Source organism: Frieseomelitta varia, unplaced genomic scaffold (assembly GCF_011392965.1).
Source record: "Frieseomelitta varia isolate USP_RPSP 00005682 unplaced genomic scaffold, Fvar_1.2 scaffold_759, whole genome shotgun sequence".
Taxonomy (NCBI): Eukaryota; Metazoa; Arthropoda; class Insecta; order Hymenoptera; family Apidae; genus Frieseomelitta; species Frieseomelitta varia.
In genome coordinates, this window is record NW_025110544.1 from 368,407 (window position 1) to 382,451 (window position 14,045).

A 14,045-nucleotide genomic window follows, 5' to 3' on the forward strand; every position below is an offset into this window, starting at 1 on the left:
AAATGAAAAATTTTATTCCCAAATTCGTTAAAAATAAGAAATAATACTCAAAATTTACACCTATATCTGCATTTATCCAAATAAAAGAAAAATTTATTACCAAATTTGTCAAAAATACGAAAAATTTTCAGAAGACTCTAGGATAGTCTTTATTTTTGTTCACAAAAAGAGAGGGCATCTCTCATCTCGAGGAATCCCCAATCTTCGCAGCTATCCTTGCGAGACATCGCGATAAGGATAATTTCAGCACGAATTCCAGAAGGTCAGATGAAAATAAAAGACACCGAGGAAAGAAGAAGGTCTGTCACGTCGCGCGCAGGTTCTGGAAGGTTGTTCGCACGTGAATTGGCAAATACGCGAGTCGACTCGTGATGAGGTAATTGAAGATGATTGTGCGATACGTACGAGATGAGATCACGCCTTCATCTGGGTCATATAATGGATTAATGCGAAGGAAGTAAAAATTACGGCGGGCAGACTTGCTTGAAAGCAAACCTTGAAAATCGGTAATCGTCGATCGATTCGTTCCACGGCGTTTTTCTTGATCGCGCGAACCAGAGCAACCAATTCAGATCGAAGAGGCAACATTTTCTAACGAAACTGAACTTTTGTTTTATCATGAATAAATACTGGCCTCAGGTCAAAATACTCGAGACAGGGAATAATTTTTTTTGGACAACTCGAGGCCATTTTTTTATTAATTATTTCTCTAGAATTCCTGGTTTTCTTGGGGAAAATTTGGAGCGGAGCGTTTTTATTTTTCAGTGTGAAGCTATTTTTTTTTTTCTTCATATTATTTTTATGAAATTTCAGCTAGACTCTAATAGGAAAATTTCTGTAAGTTTTCTTGTCATATTATCTCTGCTTGACTTTCTTATTAGCACAGCTGTTACTTTGAGTTCGTGCTTCTTCGTAACAAACAAACAACGTACCATGTCATTACGTTTCTCTTTATTCCTCTTTCCTTATTATTTCCTAGTTATTTATTTCTTGTTGTACTACTGAATATTATTAATTCATTAGTGTTCTTAATTTCTAAGGTATTTTTTCTATCATTCAATTGTCGTATTTGCGTGAATTGGAATTATTTTCAATGTGTTCAGTAATTCTCAGTTAACTGTTGACAATCATTCTCTGGTATTTGAAATCTGAAATATTGAGAGCGAACGAGATCTCGTTAACGCGATAACCCGAGTGAAAGGTTGCGACTCCTCCGCGTCTGAGATTCAGCGAAATTACTCATTTCAGCAGATAGCTAGTGCCTGACAAAATAACACATTAGATAATACGATAAGTAGCAGCAGATGAGAACCTATAATTGACTTCTTATGATCTGCCTGTTCCTTCGAGGATACATTAATGTCCCATTAAGAGTCTCTCACCGTAGTTTTCCATCACATAAATTACTTTAATTCACTTTTACTTTAATCTTACTTCAAATATTTTTTCTTCAGGTAATTTTCTATTTTAATAAATTAATATTTATAAATATTAATATAAATTAATATTTTAATAAATTAATATTTATAAATATTAATATAAATTAATATTTTAATAAATTAATATTTATAAATATTAATATAAATTAATATTTTAATAAATTAATATTTATAAATATTAATATAAATTAATATTTTAATAAATTAATATTTATAAATATTAATATAAATTAATATTTTAATAAATTAATATTTAATTAAATTTATATTAAATTAAATTTAATTAAATTTAATTATATTATATTAAATTGTATTTAATTATATTATATTAATATTTAAATTAAATTTAATTAAATTAATATTTTAATAAATTTTATTTTTTAAATCCTTCGAGTACATGAAACATAATTTTACGATATTTCTTCAATTTCATTTAATTTCGTCGGTATAACGGTAACTTTTGAACATTTTTTATTTTTTATCAACGATAAAGCTTCATTACAGATTAAAAAGGGAGGAAGTATTTGTTAATTGAAAAGTACAAAAAAAAATCTGAATCAACGGGTGAAAATTTCTCTCAGTTGAATTACTAATTTCCACTTCTAATATTGAATCATAAAATATTTCAGATTTGAATGATACAATATATATTTTTATATTTTCCTTCTCTCGAAATAAACAAGATGAAAGAGAATCTCGTTATAAAATCACGCGAGTCGCAATTATACACGTTAACAAACACGTAGCCATCATCTGTGAGAGATTATGCCACCTATTCCCTGAAATCGACCCGATTATCTAGCTTTCGTTCGCCGTCGAGGTTCCGAGAAACATTTTGGTCCCCCTTCGAGGCCGAAACGATCGTGTCAACACCGATCGAGAAACGGTTTCTGGAAGATTGTTTCGTTGACGTAAGATATCCAACAGCCCCACTACCTCGACCAGGCCAAGGTATCAAAGTCCCTGACGAAGAAATCGCCGCAGACAGTCCGCTTCTTCCTTTCGAAAAGGTAAGACGCCTTTCAACCTACTCACGTCTCTCCGCGTAATTTCTTTCGTCTCGTCGTTTTCGAATTTAAAAGAAAAGAAAAGTACGATCGACCTTGGTGTCTTTGTTTGGCAGTTTCTTCGGGGATTCGTGTGTCTGGAAGTGGAGGCTCGGATCGCGCGCAGCTGGATTTTCTTCTTTGAATATTTTTCGGAGTAAAAGTTGAAACAAATATTCGTCGAGGTGTTTGGGTCTTCTCTTTCGGTGTTTTTCAAATTGCTTGGTGAAAGAATTTGTAGGAATTCGGTCCATTTTCTAGCCTTCAGAAAATGATTCATTGAATTTCGACGAAAATTTATTGCAAAATTGAAATTATTGTTCTTTTTTTTTTTTTTGAAACTTGATATCTCCATTTTTTTTAATTTTTCTTTGGACCATTTGACATATCCACTTTCACGAAACACGTGAATTTTTCTACTATTCTTTAAAGTATAATGCGTCGATTTCTGTTAACTTTCGCTGTGCGTTAATTTGCAGAATCAGTCTATGAGAATGAAAGTGTTAATTTTCGCCGTTGTTGCGGTATTCTACGTTCAATCGGCACTCGGTGTCGACACACACGAGCACAACAAGGTCGTGTGTTATTGGAATAGCACGGCCTTCGATCGACAAGGTAACGTTTCTTTTGATATTCCGTCAACTTGATCAATTTAATAAGATTCTGAAATTTCTTATCTGACAAACATGAATGTAAATTCATTTAAACATTCTTTTTAATATATAAACGTTTCAATACTATGGTAATTTGTTCAACAGAAAAGAAACTAAAAACACTGGCAACTAAATATCCTGGAAATATTATTTGAAATTTGTCTCGTGTCAATGATCATTTATTTCGAACATAAATAGAAAATAGATAGCAATATAAATAATATTATTGCTCGTGGTATATTGTTCGTTATTTATTCTAATAATAATTCTCTATTTAAATCGATAATTTAATAATTCGCGTCTCTTTTCAGGGCCAGGAAAGTTCCAGTTGGACGATGTTCGCTCAGCCTTATCTCTCTGCACACACCTGGTCTACGGGTTCGCAGGGATCAGTGCGGACTCGTTCGAAGTTGTCCCGTTGAATCCAACTTTGGACACTGGAGTCGGGTATTCTTACTACAAGCTCGCCACACAACTGAAAAGAACCTTCCCAGAGTTGAAGGTCTACCTCGGCATTGGTGGCAACGCTGATCCTAACGACGACACTCACAAGTATCTTGTTCTTGTAAGTAACAGTTAGCCTAGTAGGATGAAATTTGTACGATTAGCTTGAACTCTCAAACTCAACGAAATGTTTGACATTTTTTCAATAATAGGATCAAACTGCCTGATCAGTATGTTTAGTCTAGTGAACTATAATTCGTTCAAGTAGAAATAAACTAGGAATATGAATATTGAGGAATCGAAGCAAGTTCTGATAGTCTAATAGTCCATAAAAATCCTTTCAAGCCAGCAGCAGCTCTGCTTGTCAGCCAATTGTAATTCAATTGCCATCCTCTCAGCCATCCTAACACTATTTTGGTCCTCAGTCTCGCGGTAGAAACTCAGTGTCCTCAATTGTTTCAGACCGAGACAGCAGAATCCAGATCCAAGTTCATCAACTCGGTCAACCGTCTCCTCAACGACTACGACTTCGACGGGATCGACTTGGCCTGGCAGTTCCCAACGGTGAAAGTGAAGAAACAACGTGGCACGTTCGGTTCCTTATGGCACGGACTGAAGAAGACCTTTGGCTATGGGAAATTCAAAGACGACAAGGAGCTGGAGCATCGCGATGGCTTCACCATATTGGTCCGCGATCTGAAGGCTCAGCTCAGGCCGAGAATGAAGGCTCTGACTGTTACAGTGCTCCCTCATGTCAACAGCAGCGGTGAGTCCAGTTTCCATTTCCGTCTGTTCACTTTTCTGTTGTGTTTCTCTTTGATCTCTGAAATTCGTCAGATTTCTGGGCTAAATACTTTTGAGTAACAGAAGATGATGATCTGGCGAGTGACGTCGAGTGTGAGATCGATTATCCAGACGTAACGCGGAAGAAGGGACAGGGAATTAATGGGAATTACGTCGTCTGTTTGTGTTGAAGTTAAGAACGTGATGGTGCCACCTGGCTCGCTTTGTATTACGTTATTTGTGACTGGACGTGTAACTGGCCAGTGTCACGTTCCCTAAATATTGAACATTGGTGAGAACCCGGTAGTCGGGGGGCTGTAACGTGCCCCAACACGTGTCAGTAAAATGGATTGCAAATAACACGCTACTATGGCCACTATTATTAGCACGACTATTCGTTACATTTGTCGGAGAATACCAATTTCGAAGCTTCAATATCTGAAGCTCTCGTGGACATTTGCCCACGCGATGATTCGTTTAAAGTTGGATTCTAGAAGCGATTCTGTGATACTTTTATGTTCAAACGTTGTGGAACAAATCAAATTGTGGAGATATTGTTTCCTCTCGTCGTTGTTCTTGCGAACTATGGACATTAAAAGTTTAATTTGAACACTTTGCAGTTTATTACGACGCCAGGTTGTTGGCACCCAACATCGATGCCGTGCACCTGTTCACCTTCGACCAGAAGACGCCGGAACGCAACCCGCAAGAAGCTGATTACCCGGCACCCATTTACGAGAGTTACGGACGCGTTCCTCAGGACAACGTTGACGCCACCACCAGGTGAGCAATTGTATCATCGTCACGTCAAAAGTCCCAAATTCACTAGAAATTCACTTGCTTTACCAATTTCTCTAGAATTCGCAGGGATTCCTTAGTCTTCGAGCAACGCGAATCCCCCAAAATTCCCTAGAACTCTCATGCACGTGGCGCAATTCATAAATATTTGTAAAGTACCGATTCAAACTATCAAAAGTCCCAAATTGCGAGAAAATCACTTACTTTATAAAACTCAATTTTACTATTCGTTACTATTACTAAAATTCGCAGGGATTCCTTAGTATTCAAGTAAATCCCCAAAATTCCCTAGAACCACGTGGCACAATTCGCAAATATTCGTAAAATACCGATTCGAACTATCCAAAGTCCCAGATTGCTAGAAAATCACTCACTTTATAAAACTCAATTTTCCTAAAATTCGCAGGGATTGCTTAGTCTTCGAGCAAATCCCCCAAAATTTCCTAGAACCACGTGGGCACAATCCGCAAATATTCATAAAATACCGATTCGAACTACCCAAAGTCCCAGATTGCTAGAAAATCACTCACTTTATAAAACTCAATTTTCCTAAAATTCCCTGCGATTCCTTAGTCTTCGAGCAAACCCCAAAGAATTCCCTAGAACAACGTAGCACAATTCACAAATATTCGTAAAATACCGATTCGACCTATCCAAAGTCCCAAGTTGCTAGAAAAGTTCCTTGACCAAACTCGACTTCCCTTTAATTCGCAGGGATTCCTTAGCCTCCAAACAACGCGAATTTCTTCCTGGAAATTCCCTAGAACCCTCATCCACGTGGAGCAATTCAAAAATATTCGTGAAGTATCGATTTGGTTTCAAGGTACTGGCTCGAGAATGGAACGCCAGGCTCGAAGATAGTCGTCGGAATCCCAACGTACGCCAGAACGTGGAAACTCACGTCGGACAGTCAGATATCAGGGGTGCCACCAATCGTTACCGACGGCCCGGGAGCAGAAGGGCCGCACACGAACGTGCCGGGGCTTCTCTCGTACGCGGAGGTCTGCTCCAGGCTGACAGAATCCGCTGTGGGCCGTCTGAGACGCGTTGGTGACCCGTCCAAGAAGTACGGTGGCTACGCGTACCAACCTTACAACGAGAACACTGGCGAGGATGGCATTTGGGTCGGCTACGAGGACCCCGACACCGCTGGTAACAAGGCCGCCTACGCCAAGGCGAAAGGTTTAGGCGGCGTTGTCATCTACGACCTGTCGTTGGACGACTTTCGCGGTGTTTGCACAGGAGACAAATTCCCCATCATCAGGGGTGCCAAATACAAGTTGTAAGAACGTTGCCAGAAAGAGACTGGTTGCATAACGAGAGAGTCTGACGTGGCCAATTCTCGTAACTTAAGCTGGAAAATGTATTTTTTTTTTTTTTTTTATTAGTTTTCTGAAGTATCCAGTTGGTTGGCCACTTGATGTTTTTATACTCCTTACGTGGTTTTAGTCTCTCGCGTATGCTACATTTTAGAGGCTGTTCAGCGTTTGGCGAAAATTGGAGGAGAAGATTCGTTGTATCGAAAATAAAGTTGAAGTCTTCGAGACGTCGTTCTTTTCTCTTTTCAAATTCCCCGCTCGTCGAACACTGTGATTAATCGTAATATTCACATGGTCACTATATGTTACCCATCGGGAGTAGGGATATATGTATATATAATGCAAGATGAGTACTATATTTTAATTGCAATGGAAAATGGGAGTAATTGGGGATCGTCGTGACTTTGGTACGGTGATCGATAGGTTAGGTGGTGATCTATTAAAAATACCTGCATACATGTAGATATAATATATATATGTATATATATACGTATGTATATTTCGTGCAGTCTATGAGTTCTGATAAACACATTTGCTCGGGTGTGTACGAAAGGTTTTCATTGTAAATGGACTCGTTAAATATATCAAATGTTAGGAGTTATGGCACACGAGACACAGCTAATCCGTAGTAGCCACTCTCATACGTAGAAACGAAACGTTCTTGAAGTTCCTTGTACATTCGTAGTAAGTCCCCTCGCTGGATCCTCCTCGTTGGATCGACGTTGCTTTGTCAGTTGAACAGAAATCATTTCCTCACGCTTCGTTCGAACTCGCCAACGCTTCGCCAAGAGACACTCGTGCACAAAATACAGTATTGTTGGTACAGTGAACGCGTTATACACGTCCGGCAGACATCTTCGTTCCATTCGATTCCTGCGTTTCGACTCGTCGTCCCGCTATGTCGAAACGATTTGCACTTTATTTGTTCTGTTATTCTTCCAAACGATATTCGTCAAACAGGCCGAAACATACGTTTCTCTATATAAAAATTAAGAATTCCTCGAAAGCGGCACGTTCGCGTGGTTTGAAATCGTTCCGAAAGCGGAACGGGAGGATCGAAAGCAGTCGCAAGCGACGCGAACACATCTTGCAGCAGTAATTGTACAATACTTAGAAAATACTGGGCGTGGTAATTTGGTGGAACAGCTTACACACTATGGTACAGTTAATAATTCGACATACACTTTAACAGGGTGGAAAGGGGGCGGGGGATGGTAGGGCACTCGCGTTACATTACGGCGTTATGATATATATAATATATTATAATATTAATATTATATATTAATAATATTAATATTATAATGTACATAATGAAATATAATATATGTAGCGTTACAACGTCCAATGACACAACAGTTATCCCTGATGCTTAAATCCTAAACTCTATTCTGAATCCTCGGTCCTCGCGAGGTGGTGGGTTTTTCGAGCGCCCGCGTAAGCACTGAGAATCTCCTCGTCGGGATCGACGCGTTTGGATCATCGCGTGTTCCATGTATAAGAAAACAATTTCGTCACTCGAAAGAAACTCTATACAGGGTAACAGATGGAATTTGATCATCAGTGTAACATAAAAGTGTATTTGGAAATTTTGTAATTGTTAATTTTAGCGCCCCCGATGTGCGAATTTCCCGTGTCTTACGAGCGAGCTCGAAGAGGATCGAAGGGCTCTCTAAGCAGGAACAGGACACACTCGACGAGATTACGTTGTTGAAAACATATCTGTGTGATTCAGATTCACCTCGCCACGAGGTCGGACAGTGAAAAAATAAGTACGCGGAGCTCTTTCTCTCTCTCTCTCTCTCTGACGTGACTTTCCTCTATTCTTTATTTCTCTCTCTCTCTCTCTCTCTCTCTCTCTTTCTCTCTATATCGAATGCTTCTTCGGAAAATGGATCCTTTTTTCCTTGGAAATTTTTGTGTTCGTGTGTCGGTGTTCTCTTTTTTTTTTTTTTCTTTTGTTTCTTCAAAAAACTAAGAAGCAGTGACGAGACAATTCGTCACGTTCTATTTCGTACGGTTTGTTACACCGGTGGGGGGATGGGAGAGGGGATGATACATATCTGCTGATTTCTCGTTTCAACTGATCCGTGATAACTCTAACAAGTTACTCGAGAACTTTTATCTTCTACGTTTTGTCCCTCTACCGGAAATTAATCTTCGTCTCTATGGTCTTGCTCTCCGGTTCTCTCGAATTTACGAGTAGTGGAATGAAAATCTTCAACGTTCGTTATAATATCTCTTAGAGTCAATACGATGCTGCTCTACAGGATGCGTCCCTGAAGATTGTAGGATTCGTTCGATATTTAGAATTTAATATTCTTCTTTTTTTTTTCTTTCTTTGATAAAAATTTATCTCCTCTGTACGTTTCAAGTTCAAACTGAAATTGGAAATTTTCAATCCCAAAGTTTATGCCACATTTCAATTCCATTTCCATAATTTGATCAATTTGTTGGAATTGAAGCGTATCTTCAGGAACGACCTGTATCGATAAATGCGTATTAAGTAAATGCGGATCACGTAATTGGTCAACTCCTCCGGATAAAAGTATCACTGTGTTATTGAGTACAGCGACTGTTTCTACCGATAACGTTTCTCTCTTCGTATAATAAACCCTTTCGAATACGTTCGATAAATTTAATTAGTCAATATCGCATCGTTCCTGCAACGATGTTGACGAAATAATTAGCGTTTAACGGTTTCTCTCTACGTAACGTCGCTACGGAAATGAAGCTCAGGGAGAGATGACGGGAACGTTTTTCTTTTTTTTTTCTTTTCTTTTTTTAGAATTTCACGCAGGTACAGAACAAATAATAAACGACGAATTTTCATCAGCTTTGAATGTTTCTCGGGGACGGAATTGGTTGTAAAATACAAGCGTGTAAACGTTAGAATTTTCGATTGCGATTCTTTTCTTTTTTTTTTTTTTCTTTCTTTCTTTCTTTCTTTCTTTCTTTAATTCGGCTGTGGTGCGGTGAGATTGTTTCTGATTCGTGTGAATCAGAGGGTACAACAATTTTCAGAAAACTTTCGGCAAGTCGACAATTTCTCTTTTCTTTCGAACTGAAATTCTTTCGCGGTTTCAGAGAATTTTATACTGAAAGGGAGAAACTTTCTAACGATAATCGAATGAAAAGTTTAATCGACGCGTGGCAAAGAAAGTTCTTCTTTTTTCCCTGGTTCACGTGTATTCTATCGATGGGGACTTTTCGACGAGGAATTTTTCATTTCGATGCGGAGGTGGATGAAGTTTGGGAATTCCTGTGACCAGCTAACGTAAGAGGACCCCTATTGGTTCTATACTTCTCGTACCATCCACTTTTCAATGATATCCGACTTTCCCTCAAACCCTTCGAATCGTTTGCAAATCATGCGTTACTTTGTAAATCAATCGTGTGTTACGTTTCTCTTCGATTATCAACGACGAGATAAATCTTACTTACATAAATATATATCTCTCGATAATCATAACGATTGCACGATAAACGAAGCTTCCTAAAAATAGCTCATCACATTAGAAACATTTAAACAAACGCATACGTCACACATCTCACCGAGATTAAAAAAAAAAAAAAAAAAAAAAAAAAAACGAACAACATACAGTTACGCAAGTTAGTAAAAAAGAGGAGAAAAAACGGTAACAACGAAGGGAAACAACGACACGTGATGTAAATGCATAAATGAATGACTATAATCGCGTTTCTCGGATATCATTTTCTTTCAACTTACGTTTACGCGAACTGTCTAGCTTAAAAACGATATAAATACCGATATCGCCCCGATTTTCGGTGATTCTGTCAAACTCAACAAGCGATCGATAGCACTAAGATACGAAGTCACACCGAACGATTAACGAGACGCGTGCACAACATGATTTCGCACGCGCCTGTGCGGTTCTCGCCGTCTTGGAAATCGCGAGCTCGTCCATTTCAAACGAGTGTTTCAGGAGGAGAGGCCTGTATTTTCAAAACAAATTTTACTGTAAATTGTCCTTTTCAGTGTGATTTTAGCACGATCTACGAAAGTCGAAATTTTATATATATAAAACTTGTTGCTCAAATAAAATAATTATATATTAAATTACGAAGTATCGTAAAACAGAAAATTTGCACACCCGAAGTGTGTTGTAACGAGTGGTTTAATCTGCAGCTAGAAATCGTGGCTCGTACAACACACTTTGCACAGTCGTCTCAGAAATGCAAATGACTCTGAGAATCGAACGATCGCGTCAGAGTTGCACGCTGTTTGATATTATAAGAAACGTACGTGCAATAAATAAAATTTTTGTTAACTTTAACAAACTGTAACGACTGTTCTAATATATTATTAAAAAAATTAATCCAAACTTACTGTTATAAACAATCGAAGTCTACAACAATATTTCGAATATGACGCCCGAATATTAACCACTTGCGCCTGGCAGCTGATTGCGGACCATAACGAGTGACCAAACCGTATATATTGAACAGTAATAAATTTATCATTTGTTTTGCCTGGGTTATACTTAAAACTGATTGAAAATATTGCAAGAGGTTAAATGTAGAGTCACTGTATTTCCTCGAGGCAGAAGGAAAGTTCCTCTGCTACCACGGTATATCATATTTCTGTAACGACTGCACCGATTTAGAAATCAACTGAACGTCCCGAATCTTGTAAAATTAACCAGTTTTTGTCCTACCTAACTCCAAGAAAAGCACCTCTTGATGATGCCGCGAGCCTTTTTCCCTTCGCGTGCCACGGGATGGCTCTCCTCCGGTCAAAGCACTCCCCCCCCCCCCCCCCCCCCCCCCCCCCCCCCCCACCCCACCCCTAAATTTCTTCAGCTTCCTCTTCAGCGACAATCCCTCCCTAAAAACGCGGATCGTCTCTACATGACGGAACACCGTGTGACGTTGTACCTAGTATCTTGGTCCACATTGTTCACGCTGAGCACGCGCAGCAGCCTCTCCGTGTCCTTGCACGCGTGCTTGTTGGTCTGCTGTTGCTTCATCAGCATCATCGACGTTTTCTTCTTCGGCCTCTTCTTCGTCTGCGGCAGAGTCAGCTCGAGCATCTGCTCGAGCCTCAGCCGGATAGGCCAGCCGGTCTCCTTGTACTCGTCCTCCTCGTACGTCGACTCGCCTGCTTTCTGCAGCGTCTGGAAGGCATAGTTCATGGGCAACAGCTTCCTCGGCTGGGCGAACGAGTCGTGGACGCGGACCGGACGAGCCAGTGACGACCTCTTCTTGGCCGGTGTCAGAGGCAGCGGCTGGTGGTGGTTCTTCATCGACCTGGCCAGGCTGCTACTCTTGGCGTTCTTCAGAACTCTGGTCTCGTCCAGGCGAGCCAGTATCTTGGCGTTCTCCTTCAGTGACGACGAGTTCATGGGACAACTGGTCACCCGGTAGTTGTTCATCGTGCTCTTTGCCACCAAGCTGCTGCTCTTGGTGTTCTTCGCCAGCTTTAGGTGATTGTTGTTGTTGTTGTTGTTGTTGTTGTTGTTGGCGGCGATGCTCGGATTGTTGTTGTTGGTCACGTGGCGACACTGCTCGGTACACTGCAGGCAATCGTAGTACTTCTCTGCCGCGTTGCGTCGCGCCGACGCGGAGAACCGCTCGCGAAGGTTCGCGCGATTCTGACGCTCGCCCGGCTGGCGAGGCTGCTGTCACACTTCCTGGAGGTACTTGAGAGGGCACAGGGTCTCCTTGTACAGCACCTCGCCCTCCTTGCCCGTGTGGTCCGCTGATCTCACGTCCGCCGCGCAGCGAACCATCGCCACACCGTCCACCTCCTCGCCAACCTGAATCACGATCTAGGAAGGACACTGGGCGTGAGTATTGTGGCCAATCTGTCACGTGCGTCTTTGTACTGAGACGTGCAAGGGTCGCGAAACTTTTAGGACTAAGAGCTTGGATTCAGTCTTGCAAAATGTAATTGCAACAAAAAACATTATATATATATTCTACATTATATATTTTATATTACATTCATAGAATGTACCAATTATACGGAGACTTATCAGGTTCTTTCTCTTTGAAATAAAAGTATTGGTAGCAGAGAGTAAAATATGAGAACAATTCTAAACTTCTGATTAGGTGTTGTCTCATAATGTTGGTCGTGTGGGGGAGTACCTGATCACGTAACAGGGTGATCTGATCTGTTAGTTGCAGGTTGCGAGTAACCTGAAGCGTCTTCTGTCCAGACTCCACTCGCATGACGTATGCACTGGGGAAGTAGCCCACTCTTCCACCCAAACACTTCCCCTTCCACCAGTCTTTCTCAGATTTATCGATCACCGTCACTTTGTAACCAGCTCTGCAACACGATCACGTTTCAAGTATAAGTAGAGGTGTACACCTCTCTGTCACTTATCATCTTTCTATCCTACCGCGCTGATCGAAAATAAAGAATCTTGGTTATTTTTCTAGATCCCAAAATATCAGAACAAAATGAAAATGCATTGTGTTGTTGAATGATTACTTCAGGTCCAACTCGTCCCGGTGTCGCGCCTCAAAGTTGTACAGCACCACGTACAGGTTATTGGGTGGCAGAACGCGCTTTCCAGGTGGATTCATGTGATTTTGATTGTTGGGGTGCGGCGAGGGGCAAGGCGAGGTGCTTGCAGACGAGTAGGACTTCTCGTTTTCATCTGGCAGCTCCATACTGGACATCCTGATCGCTCCTCTGATGTGCTTGTGGACACTGTGGCCCTGGCCTGGGCTGCACGGTGCTGCAATCGAATCGTCAAAGGTCAACAGATCATGATATATACTTGGGATGCACTCTGACAAGTGTGAGCTGATCAGAATTTTTCTTATAAATTATCTCTTGACGCAGAGAGGTCAAGAAATTGCACTTTTTTTTAAGCTAAAATTGTTGCCTGCGTGGATACATTGTCTGTACAGATAATAGTTAGCTGTGTATTCAGTTAGATCATAATAGTTAGTTGTGTATATTATAAACATAATAGTTAATTATGTGTATTAACAGTAATAGTTATGTTATGAATATAATAGCTAGTTGTGTATATCATTAAAAAAAGAATGTCAAACAGTGTTTTCGTCCTGTGATACAACAAAAAGTCACATGTCCAATTTTTACTATCGTATAACAAATCAGCTCAAGTGTTTGTTCTCCAGCAATTTCCACGGTTGATTAATTTAATAATCTTACCGTGTCTGCTCCCCCTCATACTCGTGGGAATACTCGCGACTTTAATAAGTTGCATCCACGTTAAGATCACGGAGACCCAATTAAACTCGACCGATTAATTAACACTCACATAATCTGTTGATGCTTCCGCTGTCAGAGTGTCTCGGTGGCGTGGACTCCCTCTGGCCACCGGTATAGTAATCACGCGGACGATGTCGGACGTGAGCGGTACCCTCCGGAGAATCCAGGCTGAGACTTTTCATCCTTAGGTTCAGCCTCTCTCGTCTACGTTGCGGACTATGCGGCGCTTCATGTTCCATAATGAGCGATCATAGCAAGTTAGCCTTTGAGGTTAGCCGAGTAGCTCGACATTGACGCCATTTTGCAAAGCGGTGTTATTACTTTATCGCTATTTTCTTTTCTCTTTTTTTTTC

General features: G+C 40.3%; 3 protein-coding genes across 8 annotated transcripts in view; 1 reads left to right on the top strand and 2 right to left on the bottom strand.

The window, feature by feature from the left end:
• The first annotated feature begins 2,306 nt into the window (after positions 1-2,306).
• Positions 2,307-6,709, top strand: LOC122535743 (chitinase-like protein Idgf4). 3 transcript variants are annotated; one of them, XM_043667528.1, is made up of 6 exons: positions 2,307-2,449; positions 2,965-3,100; positions 3,450-3,703; positions 4,045-4,348; positions 4,986-5,148; positions 5,969-6,709. In XM_043667528.1, the coding sequence occupies exons 2-6, from the start codon at positions 2,974-2,976 to the stop codon at positions 6,447-6,449; spliced, it is 1,329 nt and encodes a 442-aa protein (XP_043523463.1). In that variant the 5' UTR covers positions 2,307-2,449; positions 2,965-2,973; the 3' UTR covers positions 6,450-6,709. The 3 variants fall into 3 exon arrangements, with proteins under 3 accessions (XP_043523463.1, XP_043523465.1, XP_043523464.1); XM_043667530.1 differs by having other exon boundaries at positions 5,987-6,709; XM_043667529.1 differs by lacking the exon at positions 2,307-2,449 and adding an exon at positions 2,647-2,670.
• A 4,576-nt stretch (positions 6,710-11,285) lies between these two features.
• LOC122535744 (uncharacterized protein DDB_G0288805-like) lies at positions 11,286-12,124 on the bottom strand (the record flags this gene model as incomplete). The annotated part of the gene is made up of 1 exon (XM_043667531.1): positions 11,286-12,124. A coding segment is annotated over one exon (777 nt), but the record flags the coding sequence as incomplete, so codon positions are not given.
• Positions 12,121-14,045, bottom strand: part of LOC122535741 — a 73,680-nt gene continuing 71,755 nt past the window's right edge. For all 4 annotated transcript variants that reach the window (XM_043667525.1, XM_043667526.1, XM_043667523.1 and 1 more), the window contains 4 exons: positions 13,742-13,918; positions 12,940-13,189; positions 12,591-12,774; positions 12,121-12,271 (listed from right to left, as the gene is read on the bottom strand). In XM_043667525.1, the coding sequence (XP_043523460.1) occupies positions 12,125-12,271; positions 12,591-12,774; positions 12,940-13,189; positions 13,742-13,918 (758 nt within the window). In that variant the 3' untranslated portion in view covers positions 12,121-12,124. The remainder of the gene's footprint in view (positions 12,272-12,590; positions 12,775-12,939; positions 13,190-13,741; positions 13,919-14,045) is intronic.

What these genes read in the sequence shown, in the direction of transcription:
- LOC122535743 (XM_043667528.1), top strand. Translation starts at nt 2,974, where the DNA reads ATGAGAATGAAAGTGTTAATTTTCGCCGTTGTTGCGGTATTCTACGTT. An exon ending in CCCTCATGTCAACAGCAGCG is followed by an intron (nt 4,349 to 4,985) that starts GTGAGTCCAGTT and finishes AACACTTTGCAG; the next exon opens with TTTATTACGACGCCAGGTTG. An exon ending in AACGTTGACGCCACCACCAG is followed by an intron (nt 5,149 to 5,968) that starts GTGAGCAATTGT and finishes ATATTCGTGAAG; the next exon opens with TATCGATTTGGTTTCAAGGT.